The sequence below is a fragment of the Halichoeres trimaculatus genome, unplaced genomic scaffold, assembly GCF_033239565.1.
Source record: "Halichoeres trimaculatus isolate MK-OKI-2021-1 unplaced genomic scaffold, fHalTri1.1 fHalTri1_scaffold_5, whole genome shotgun sequence".
NCBI lineage: Eukaryota > Metazoa > Chordata > Actinopteri > Labriformes > Labridae > Halichoeres > Halichoeres trimaculatus.
Window position 1 is genome coordinate 37057181 of NW_027437183.1, and position 13151 is coordinate 37070331.

The 13151-nt window shown below is 41.7% G+C and overlaps 1 protein-coding gene across 1 annotated transcript; it reads left to right on the top strand.

The window, feature by feature from the left end:
• The first annotated feature begins 315 nt into the window (after positions 1-315).
• Positions 316-8501, top strand: LOC141789839 (uncharacterized). Its single transcript, XM_074669317.1, is given in 4 exon segments — positions 316-466; positions 621-781; positions 5460-7704; positions 7706-8501. Coding segments are annotated over 4 exon segments (2538 nt in total). The 5' UTR covers positions 316-449; the 3' UTR covers positions 7821-8501.
• The last annotated feature ends 4650 nt before the right edge of the window (positions 8502-13151 follow it).

The window sequence follows — 13151 nt, forward strand, 5'->3', positions numbered from 1 at the left end:
CCCTCTGATGCAAGCAGCGCAGGTAGTAACAGCATGATCTTTGAAGATGTATGCATCGCTTTTTTTACATTTACATATGACATTTAATATTTACATTTAACTATTTAAGATATTTCTAAGATGACAAATATTGCTTTAAATGTCATAAAATGTCACTAGAAAATATCACACCATATTTTTTTGCACATGGTTTGAAGCTAAATGTGACAAAATGTTGCTGTTTTTTTTTTTTGTTGTTGTTTTTTCAGCATGCGCTGCTTTACAAACGACGCTCAGTACATATGGTCCAAACAAAGGAAAAGAAAGAGGGGGTTCGACCGACTCCCTACTCCCGACCAACACCGCCCTTTCGGTTCAGTCATTACGCACCATTGACATGGGGGACCCTTACAGTCTGGAGAGAGACAGACACAAGACGGGAGAGAGGAGAGCCCAACGGAAGTTGAAAAATGAACGGATCTTTTCAGTAAGTGATTCGGTTTAGTTCGTTCACCCATATGATTCATTCGTTTTGGACGAAGCGTTCACGAACGGATCATCACCAACCCTCAGCCATTTCTGAGACTCGCCACGGAGAAAGACTTCGACGTTTATTTTTCTTTCTCTTCTTTGATTCTTAGATGTGAGGAGATGTCCAGATTTCAGGATCTCAAAGATTTATTCGAGCGGCGGCTGCTCGTCAGAGACACGGGAGAAAGAAGAGAATACGAAGAGGAGCTGCAGCGCCAAAGAGAACTACTGGATGTGATTTTAATCCCTGAGATAAAGCTGCACAGAGCAGGTTAGTCTCTGAAAATGTGTCTGATAATGTTTCGGGGAATCGAGCCAGTAGTTGAGGTTAATGGACGTAAGCTCTGACCTAAGAGGACATTATTAGGGGCTCGTGCCTGCAACAAGCCCCTCTCCCCACAGCGTGTACGTGGGGAAGCCATGAGCCGCTGTTGTTCATTTGTTGTTTGTTATTTAAACTTTAAAACGATTTCGGTGACAATTTCGTTGTGATTGTGGACACTGAAGCCTAATTGTCTGACAGAAAAAGGACAGAAGAGCAGAGAAAAGATAAACAGGAGAGAGATACAGCTAGAGCTAAAGGTTTACTCAGGAGCTAAAGGCTAACACAGGAGCTAAAGGCTAACACAGGAGCTTAACTGTTAGTGCTAATGTCCATTACAGCCCACAGCCAGCAGTTCTTCTGCGGTGGTCCTTTCAAACTTGAGCTAAAGCAGTGGTCACCAACGTGGTGCCCTCAAGAACCACTTAAGGTGCCCGCGAGGCATGTTCCAAAAACCGGCCCTGCTCACAATGGAGCTCATTTCTACATCATTAAAGAGAACTTTATTTGTCATTGCAGCAAGTGCAGCGAAAATGCAAATTTTCGAAATTGTTCTGTAAACCATTAATAATAGTTGTGAAATAATTAACACTAACCAGTGAGCAGTCTCTTCACATAGTATTACCACTTCTACTTTGATTAATGTGAGTAAAAAGTGATCCGTGCAGAAAAGTTTTATCAGCTCTTCGTGCCACTCGTCTACCATGAGGTAGCCCTCAGTCTCATAACGGTTGGTGACCCCTGAGCTAAAGGCTAAAACAGGAGCTAATGCCGCGGCCACACCAAACGCGAACATGCGAATTTATCACGCAATCGGGCGCGCATGGATGTATTTTTCATCCATGCGAATTTCAGTAAAACCGTCACTCCTACCAGCGACTTCGGCAGGTTGAATTATTTAATTGTAGTTTTCTGAAACGGCATCTGAAATACTAAACCCATTGCAATATAAGACTACGACACTACAACTCCAGTCTCTGCCTTGGACACCGTGACAGCTCCCGGTGTTTAGCTCATACTTTCTGGAGTGCAAGTCACTTAGTAGTACTATCATACATTTTTTAGGTTGTATCAGTCAAAAAAATGCGTTATGGAAATGAAAACAACATATATAAATCACACTGGACCATAAGTTTAATTTATTCAGAATGATTTGGTTTGTTTACAGTATTTCCAGAGTGAACTTTTTACATACAATTTTTAAAATGTTTGTTTATTAGGAGGTTTAAATACTGTTCCTACAGCTTCATATCTATGATCAGTTTCTCTTCTCGACGTGCGCTCCTCTCCTCTCCCCTGCTCTAGGTGAGTGTTGCTGGTGAGATCAGTGCACTGTGAACTTAAATGAGCTCCATCTGATAAATGTCCTCACTTTTAAAAAGTCACGGAATTTTTGGCGCTAGATTGTGACTTAAACCCCGGAATTCATTTATCATAGAGAGCAAATAAGACGCAAGTGAAGTTTTAAATCACGTTATCAGGAGCTAAACACAGGGAGCTGTCAGGGTGTCCAAGACAGAGACTGGAGACGAGCACATCTGGGCGCCTGTCAGTAGAAGACTTGGCGAATGGACCATTGAGCAAACACTTTGTGCAGGCAGTGCTCGTGGGAGTTGTAGTGTCGTAGTCTCATACTGCAATGGGTTTAGTATTTCAGATGCCGTTTCAGAAAACTACAATTAAATAATTCAACCCGCCGGAGTCGCTAGTAGGAGTGACGGTTTTACCCTCCACAGCTGAAATTCGCATGGATGAAAATACATCCATACGCGCCCGATTACATGATGACAGACTCGCTGTCAGCGCACTTTTCAAGCTGGTATCCCGATTCCGTGGTAAACTTTCTCTCTGAAGCCATAAAAAGCTTCTTCGTTGTCCACAAACATCTCTCAATATCACTGCTTCATTACAGGTGGTTGCTACTCCGCTTCTGCTCTCCGCCTCCATCATTAATTACTCTCTTCACGAAGCACATTAATCTGACAAATCGGATGGACAGTTGCATATTGGACGATCGTTCTGCCAGTCACACTCATCATAGACCAATACGCATCAAAACACGGTATGACGTAGTGGATTTGGGCCGCTGCTGCTTGTTTGTGAAATCCTGATTGGTCCGTCTTGCGGACAAACCAGGAAAGAGAGGCGGGAGCTGCTCCTTTGCAGCTCCCACCTCTCTTTCCTGACAGGTTCAGTCGGAACTCGATCGAGTAAAATCATTGGTCAACGGAGGGCGGCCAGACCGACCTGCAGGAATTCACAATCAGGCAGGTTTGTCTGCGCCGGATTTCCTGCACTATGCCGGAGGTCTTCAAGCCCTGTTATCAGCAGACAGTGTTTCTAGAAAGCTTTTTCGGTTTAGTTTTTATTTTTTCAATTAATCTTCAACCTTCACAATTTTCATTAAATGAAATATTATGCTCCTCCTTTTATGACTTTGGTTCAATAATCTGCATATTTTCACATTTACAACCATTTCAGAGCTGAATAACTGATTTATGTAGTCTTTATTTGTGAGTGTGTTCAGGGGTCATTTACATTTAAAAAGGCTGTAAATCTATTTCAGGTAAACTTTAGCACGTCATCGTCCGCTTTAATCATATTAAACATAATTATTAGAGGTAGACCGATATATCGGCCGGCCGATATATCGGGCCGATATTTGGACATTTGTCTCTATCGGCCATCGGCCGTATTTTCTTTTAAAAAGACGATTTTTGATCTGTTGTATAAAATGACGCAATTTTTGATCAGGCACAAAAAAGATGAGCACCTCAAACTTGTGGAACCACTTGGATACATTACATACTTTTGTTCAAATTATATTAATAAGTTTAAATTTCTTTTTTGACATTTTAAGAAGAGTGTGAATGTTTACTACTGCTTGTTACATTGTGTGTTTACTCAGACAAAATATTTCATTGTTTTAAAAGCTGAATAAATGTTCAGAGGACTGGACACAACTTGTTGTAATAGATTTCTTTTAGTTGCTCAGAAATTGCTGCATTTCACAAAAATGTGATAAATATATATTTATTTAACAATCGAACTGAATATCAAATTGGAAAAATCAGCTATGCATCTCGGCTGCCCAAATTTGGAAAGCATCGGCATCGGCCCCCAAAAAACCCATATAGAATAGAATAGAATAGAATAGAATAGAATAGAATAGAATAGAATAGAATAGAATAGAAAATACTTTATTTATCCCCGAGGGGAAATTCAGGAGTCACTGCAGCATTTAAGAAAACAAAAGTAAGAAAGAGTATAGAAAGTGCAAAAATGTCCATAAGAAATTAGATGACGACATCCCGTCCACCACTCGTCCACCACTCTCCAGCCCAGCCAGTCTCCACCTCCACAGGGTCCAGGACTGAGCCTCCCCAGCAGTCTGTTCAGTCTCTGTCTCCTGGATCCTGTCTGCTCACAGCAGGCGAAGCTCCTCCGATGTGTCGCGGCGTCCGATGTCAGCTCCGTCAGCCACGTCCGTGAACAGCACGATGCTGCTGGGTTAGCACAGCTAGCTCGTCCATCCCCCGGAGCGAGATCCCACGTTCTCAACAACAATGGATGGAAGGACAGGTCCACGTCGTCACCTCCCAGCTCACAACCAAGAACCAGCACGTCGTCCTCACCTCCTCCTCCTCAGCTCGAGGGAAATTATCAAGCCCTACACTAGTTAGCATTGACATGCTACAGGCTGCTAACAGCTAATTTCTCATGTAAACAATGCAGCCATGGTTACATGTAGGATCTCCAGACAAACACAGGAGAAAAGTAGTAAAAAATATCGCCGAAGCCACAAAAAGTTTGGTGTCCGTGACCGACAATGAACCATACAAAGTGATGATCCACTCCAAATACAAAGATTACGAAAAAGAGACGAAGAAATTACAAGAAACGGACAAAGACGAGAGAGCTGCTACAACAGGCAGCTACTTGGGTAGCGCCTAGCAACGAAAAAAATATATACATATCGGTCGACCTCTAATAATTATCCAACAACACAATTGTGGACCCTACCTGAAGTGATGGCCACAGGTACTGCTGCTGTATCGCTGACCGACCGTGTTTGTGTGAACAAAAAATTAGTTTTACTGCGTTATTATTATTATTATTATCATTATTACAATCTTAATAATAATGACAATAATAATAATGATAATAATAATAATAATAATAATAATAATTGCAACCCCCCCCCATGTTTGATTTACATTTGGGAAATAGGAGATATTTATATGTATGACTATGTACACAGAATATGCATAGGTGTGCACAGAATATACATGTGTAGTGAATACACTCATAAATATGGTTTTATTCACACTAGAGAGGTTTTTGTTGTGGAGTCTAACAGCTGCAGGAAGGAATGACCTGTGATACCTCTCCATCACACACTTCAGGTGGAGCTTCCTGTCTCTTCTGGAGCTCTTATTTGTGAATGAAGCCCAGTGTGTCAACAAGCAGGAGGCTCCTGTAATCATTGGTCCAGTAAATGAGATTGTCATTACAGTTTAGCAGCAGAGCTGAAAATAAAGATCCTGAGGTTTTTTTTTCCAGATGTTCTTTTCCATCAGGAAGATGATCTAATATCTCATTAATATTTGTTCACTGTGTTCTGCAGATGTTCAGCTACTAATGGTGAAGAAAGAGGAGCTTCCCCCTGAGCAGCAGGAGAGGAGCCACTATCCAGACCAGGAGAATGAGTCCCCACTCATTAAAGAGGAACAGGAGGAGAATAAGTCCCCACTCATTAAAGAGGAACAGGAGGATAATGAGTCCCCACTCATTAAAGAGGAACAGGAGGATAATGAGTCCCCACTGATTAAAGAGGAACAGGAGGATAATGAGTCCCCACTCATTAAAGAGGAACAGGAGGAAGTGTGGATCGGTCAGGGCAGAGAGCAGCTTCAAGGACTGGAGGAGGCTGATACCAAGGTCCTGTTTCCTTCAGTCCATATGAAGAGTGAAAATGATGAAGAGGAACCTGAGTCTTCACTGCTTCATCAGAGACTCACTGACCACATGGAATCAGCAGCTGGTGGAGAGGACTGTGGAAGACCAGAACCAGCAAGGAGCTCAGATCCAGAAAAGGATTTAGAGAATGAGGTTCAAACTGAAGCCTCATCAGATACTGGATCAGGGTCTGAAACTGAAGCAGAAGACTGGAAGGAGACCAGAGACTGTCTTAAAATATTAAAATCTCCCACAAACAAAAGAGCGAAGACTGTAAAGTCACAAAACTGTCCTAAGCCTGGTAAAACCAACCATGTGGTTTCTCTGCCAGAAAAGAGACCATTCAGCTGCTCAGAGTGTGGGAAAGGATTTAGCCAAAAAGGAAATTTGACCTCACATATGTTTGTTCACACCAAAGAAAAACCTTTGAGCTGCTCTGAGTGTGGGAAAGAATTTAGCCAAAAAGGAAATTTGACCTCACATATGTTTGTCCACGCCAAAATAAAACCTTTCAGCTGCTCTGAGTGTGGGAAAGGCTTTAGCCAAAAAAAAAATTTGACATCACATATGTTTGTCCACACCAAGGAAAAACCTTACAGCTGCTCCGAGTGTGGGAAAGGCTTTTGCCAAAAAGGAAATTTGATGGCCCATTTGTTTGTCCACACCAAGGAAAAACCTTTCAGCTGCTCTGAGTGTGGGAAAGGCTTTCGCCAAAAAGGAAATTTGACGGCCCATATGTTTGTCCACACCAAGGAAAAACCTTTCAGCTGCTCTGAGTGTTGTAAAGGATTTAAACACCAAGGAGATCTGGAAAGACATATGTTTGTCCACTCCAAAGAAAAACCTCTCAGCTGCTCTGAGTGTGGAAAAAGATTTCAGCACAAATCAGATCTGAGAAAACATATGCTTGTCCACTCCAATGAAAAACCCCTCAGCTGCTCTGAGTGTGGGAAAGGATTTAAGCTCCAAGGAGATCTGAATAGACATATGTTCGTCCACTCCAAAGAAAAACCTCACAGCTGCTCTGAGTGTAGGAAAAGATTTCGGTACAAAGGAGATCTGATAAGACATATGTTTGTCCACACCAAAGAAAAACCTTTCAGCTGCTCTGAGTGTGAAAAAGCATTTAGCCTTAAAGATAGTCTGACAAAACATATGCTTGTTCACAAGAAAGACAAACCTTTCAGCTGCTCTGAGTGTGGGAAAGGATTTAGCCGAAGAAGGAGTCTGACTGCACATCTATTTGTCCACACCAAAGAAAAACCTTTCAGCTGCTCTGAATGTGGGAAAGGATTTAGCATGAAAGAACATCTGACTTTACATATGTATGTCCACTTCAAAGAAAAACGTTTCAGCTGCTCCGAGTGTGGGAAAGGATTTAAGCAGAAATGCGATCTGAGAAAACATATGTCTGTCCACACTAAAGAAAAACCTTTCAGCTGCTCTGAGTGTGGAAAAAGATTTAGCCGAAAAGGAAGTTTGGCCATACATATGTTTGTCCACACTAAAGAAAAACCTTTCAGCTGCTCTGAGTGTGGGGAAGGATTTAGCCGAAAGTATCTTCTGATTGAACATATGTATGTCCACACTGGAGAAAAACCTTTCAGCTGCTCTGAGTGTGGAAAAGGATTTAGCCGAAAATATCTTCTGATTGAACATATGTATGTCCACACCAAAGAAAAACCTTTCAGCTGCTCTGAATGTGGAAAAGGATTTCAGCATAAAGGCCATCTTAGAGAACATATGTTTGTCCACTCCAAAGAAAAACCTTTCAGCTGCTCTAAGTGTGGAAAAGGATTTAGCCGAAAAGGTATTCTGACTGCACATATGTCTGTCCACACCAAAGAAAAACCTTTCAGCTGCTCTGAGTGTGGAAAAAGATTTAGCCTGAAAGCATATTTGAGAAAACATGTTTGTCCACTCCAAAGAAAAACCTTTCAGCCTTTTGAGTGTGAAAATGGATTTAGCTGAAAAGGAAGTCTCACAAAACATATGCATGTTCACCAAAGCGGCCTTTCAGCTGCCCTGAATGTGGGAAAGGATTAAACTACAAAGTAAGACTGAAAACACATGGTTGTGTATTACTAAAAGGCACTTCTCAGCTGTTTGTGTGTGGTTCTTGATTTGCTTTCAAGCTGAAGCCTCGCATGTCAACCCACAAACCTCCTTAAATGTTTAGAATGAAGCAGACTCTCTTTGTATTTAGAGTTAAAACCGTTGTTATTGAAAGTCTTTGGATGAATTTTAAAAGCATATTAAAATAAATTTGTGTCTGTTCACATGATACATTTGAACATCTTCATTCTTAAAGCAGTTTGGTGTGCCCTTAGTGAGGTGGTTAGGTTTTCAGAATCATGTCTTACTTTAGACAAGAGTCCTTCATTTTACATTAACGTGCAACAGGAACTATTGAGAGAGAAAGACAAAGAAAAGAGGACAACAAAAAGGGAGCTGCACAGGTTTCAGGACGTTGGTTTTCATCAGAAATAAAAAGTGATTTTCGTTGAAGTTTGGCCTGTAGCTGAAACAACTGTAGAGGGAGAGGGACAGAAAGTGAGGCAAAGAGCAACAGAAAAGTCAAATAAAAATACAGGTCAAATAAGTTTTTAAATACATTGTGTAAGTGGCCACCGGAGCCAATAAAATTGTATCTATTCATGTTCCTGGTTGAGTAGCCTGACTGGAACGGATTTAAAGGGCAAAGCTCTCCCACACCTGATGTCACCAAATATATATTTTGCGGAGCAGTGCATTATGTCAGGAAGAGTCGGGTTCGGAGCTGGATGATGATCGCTTATAAAAGTTTGCACTCTTTGACTTTGGTTGTTGTGCGGTAAATCATTGAACCTTTTGTCATAATGTAGTTCGATTTTAAAAAGGAGTTTTAAAGGACTCTCGCAACATTTTATGATGAGACAAAGGACGAGTATTAAGCCCAGCATATTTTGAATCATGTTAAATGTGTATTGTTTGCCTTCATAAATTGTGTAAAGTAGAATCTGATAAATAAGGCTTTAAAATTCGCATTTAAGTCCAATATAATAAGCATTGTTTATCATGAACTTGAAGATTTGAGGTTAAATAACATTTAGTGTGTGACATTTTCTTTCAATATTTTATTGTATGGTTTATCAAGTTTTGAGAGTTCACATTTTCTAAATGTCTGATATGAGGGTGAAAGGTAGGATTCAGAAATAAAATCAAGTCGGTGATAAAGCAAGTTTGGTTCGGAGTTAAATACTAATAGGCCTAACAAACAGATAAAAACAAACAAACAAAAGGATGTTAGAGCCAGATGAAGTAGACGACTCCTCAAAGGCGCACAAGGCCAGTTCTGACAACTGCGAACAAACTTTAACTGAAGGCACAAAGCATCAACAACAGATAAATAATCCCTCTCAAGCAGTGAAGATTCGGTCCAGCTCTCGCGAACCTTAACAGAAAAGGGCCTGGAGTTGCATCAGAAGGAGACAAAGAAAAAGGAGAAGATGTTCATCAAAGCGTATGAAGCCTGGAAGCTGACAGCCAAAGATGTGAGATCAAAACTTAAAGGTTTCTGCTCAAGTGATGATCTTGATGAAATTCAAAAGGAAATTCAAGTGAAACATGAGAGAGTGCGGCAGCATTATGAGTCAATCCTACGCAGCCATTCTACTACACCAGATGTTGCTAAGAAAATGGATGTATGCAACATTTTAACCCTTGAAGTCTGTGATATTGTCAAAAAACGCCAAATGTGTATGGATGAGGCTTTTAATGATCAGCTTGAAAAAGAGAGGGTTAGGATTCAGCTCAATAAAGAAGATTATGGATCTATCTTTGGAAATACTGACACAGAAACTGTTGTCTCGCACTCATCTCAAGGATCTGACAAGCAATCCTGTGCCACCTCTATGTCCTCAACTAAACGTGCAGATGCAGAAGCAGAACTCGCTGCAAAATTGGAACAGGCAAAGGCTATGCAAACGCTACAGGCCCAACAAGCAAAGCTTGACAAAATGGAGACTGAATGGAAGCTGAAGGAAGCACAAATGCTTGCAGAAATTAAACAAAGGGAGGCTGAAATAAAATTGAAGCTGGAGGAGGAAAAAACGAAGTTGCATAAGCTTCAAGCTGAAAGTGAAGTGAAGGTTGCAGCAGCTCGTGTGAGAGCTTATAATAATTTTGATGCCTTAGAAGGTCATAATGAAGAAATTGACATTAAAATTCCTCTCGGCAGCCTAAACACAGAATACGCAACTTTTCTGAATCCAGAAGCCACGCCCTTTGCACCTCAACTTGTAGCACCAAGAAGCTTAGCAGTTCAGGATGAAGCTAGTTTAAATCAGGCAATTGCAAATTCATATGCCTTAAGTCGTTTACCTATCCCAGAACCAGTAACATTTTCAGGGGATCCTTTAAAGTTCTTAGACTGGAAGGTTTCCTTTACAGCTCTTATTGATCAGAAGCCTCTCCCGGTTAGTGAGAAAATGCTCTATTTAAAGAGCTATCTTGCTGGAGAGGCACGTACGGCTGTAGAGGGGTTCTTCTACCGCAGCTCTGCAGATGCATATAGTGGTGCGTGGGCAGTCTTAGAAGAAAGATATGGTAGTCCTTTTGTGATCCAGCGAGCATTTAGAGAGAGACTTATGAAATGGCCCAAGATAAATGCTAATGATGCTAAAGTGCTGCAAGAATTTTCAGATTTTCTGCAAGGCTGTGTTAAAACTATGCCTCACATTAAAGGCTTGTCAATTCTAAATGACTGTGAGGAAAACCACAAGCTTCTTAAAAAGTTGCCTGAGTGGATAGTGAGGAGATGGAGTCGTATTGTTGTTGAGGAGTTGGATAGAGTAGGCGATAACCCGAGTTTTTCACACTCAGAATCATGTGTAACCCCATTACCTATCCTTTATTAAATAATATAAAATCAGCAGAGGAGAGGTTTCCAAAGAGAGCCAAAACACTCAACACAAGCGTGGCGATAAAACATTCAAAAGCGTCTGCTGAACTTTCAAAGCCATGGCCACATTGTTTGTTCTGTAAAAAAGAAACTCATGGTGTTGCCAAATGTCCCGTCTTTTCTGAAAAGAGGATGGATGAAAAGAGAGCCTTCATTCATGAACATCATCTGTGTTTTGGATGCCTGAGGAAGGGCCACAGTACCAAAGACTGTAAAAGAAGACACACCTGCAACACCTGTGGTCGACGTCATCCAACTTGTCTGCATATGGAGAGGAAATCAAGACCCACAGAAACACCAAGTAGTGAATCTTTACCTTCAAGAAGCCGCGCAGATAATGAAATCCACACAGTTATGTCTCATGCATTGATCCAGCATGCTTCTACAACATCTAGCATTGTTCCAGTTCTCGTGTCCTCAACAATAGACCCCCAAAAGGAAATCCTCACCTACGCGCTTCTTGATACCCAGACCAAAAGTTACAAGCATCCCTAGACTGGAGCTTTCAGCTGCAGTAACATCAGCAAGGATCAGTGTCATGTTGAAGGTGGAGTTGCAGCTAAAAATTGACAAGGAATACTTTCGGACAGACTCTCAAGTTGTGTTAGCATACATAAATAATGAGGCCCGCCGTTTTCATGTATTTGTGGCTAACAGAGTTCAGTACATTCGAGAAAACACAAATCCAAATAGCTGGCACTATGTCGACACAACACAAAACCCTGCTGATTATGCCTCTAGAGGGCTCAGTGCCACAGACATCCTCTCGTCGACCTGGTTATCAGGGCCCAAATTTCTTTGGGAACAAGAAAGGCTTCCAATGCTCAAGCCCCCTGCTGAACTGCTTGTTGGTGACCCAGAGGTCAAAACTGTGTATGTATCTGCAACCCAAGTTGACATTCAAGCAGATATTGTGAGCCGCCTGCAGAGGTTCTCCAGTTGGTCCACTCTCCTGAGAGTGATTGCAAGGATCAAAAGACTTGGTTCAAAGCTGAAGTGCGACACTGTGAATGTGGAGGAACGTAGGAGAGCTGCTGAAGTGTTGATAAAACTTGTACAGCAGAAGGCCTTTCAAGATGAAATAAAATCTCTCAAAGCAGGAAAGCTTCCAAAGACAAGCTCTCTGTTTAGCCTAAATCCCTTTCTGGACGGAGGACTACTGCGTGTTGGAGGAAGACTTGAGGGTTCAGCACTTACCCAAGAACAAAGGCACCCCATCATTCTCCCTAAAACCAGCCACATTACCAAACTGATTTTGTCACACTATCACAATCAAGTCTGTCATCAAGGTCGTAATCAAACTTTAATGGAACTCAGAGCAAATGGGTTCTGGGTCGTGGGTGGCAGCAAATCAGTTGCAAGGCTGATTCATGAATGTGTGCAATGTCGTTATCCCTAATGTACGTTGTGAAGTTGCTGCTCCTTTCACTTTTTGTGGAATGGATTGCTTTGGCCCATTTGTTGTAAAACAAGGTTGTAAAGAAGTTAAACGGTACGGTTTAATTTTCACATGCCCAGCTTCTCGTGCTGTTCACATTGAAATGCTCCCTGACTTGTCCTCCGATGCCTTTATCAATGCCCTAAGGTGCTTCATTAGCCTTGGAGGGGCTGTATCCCAGCTTCGGTGCGATCAAGGCACAAATTTTGTCGGAGCTAATAATGAGCTAAAGGAGGCCCTAAAGCAGTGTGACCTCAATGCCTTGAAGGTGTTTCTCACAGATAAACAGTGTGAGTTTGTCTTTAATGCTCCTTCAGCCAGCCATGCAGGTGGTATCTGGGAACGCCAGATACGCATCATTCGTAGTGTCTTGAATGTGACAATTGCTCAGTGTCCAGGAAGGTTAGATGATGCGTCCCTGAGAACCTTGTTCTATGAAGCAATGGCTATTGTAAATAGCCGTCCCTTAACTGTTGACCCAATTAATGATCCAACCAGTCTAGAGCCCTTAACTCCTAACCATCTCATCTTAATGAAATCCAAGCTTGCCTTGCCTCCCCCTGGAAACTTCATAAGTGAGGACAAGTATGCTGCAAAACGATGGCGGAGGGTGCAGTATCTAACAGAGCAGTTCTGGAGTCGATGGAGAAGGGAGTACCTCCTGAATATTGCTTTGCGGCAGAAGTGGCATGTTCCTCGGCGTAATATGAGAGTAAATGACATTGTTCTTGTAAAAGAAGAAACTCTTCCAAGAAGTGAATGGCGTCTGGGATGGGTGATTGAAGCCACAGAAGGGTCGGATGGGTTGGTTCACAGGGTCAAAGTTCAAGTAGGAGAAAGGAGACTGTCAACAAAACGGGACACACCTTCAGTTATTGAACGACCTGTTCAAAAGCTTGTACTTTTACTCAAGAGTAATCCAGACTAAAATTGAAATGAAGAGTAACCCTCAAATCAGACACATCACTGTGATACAGTAT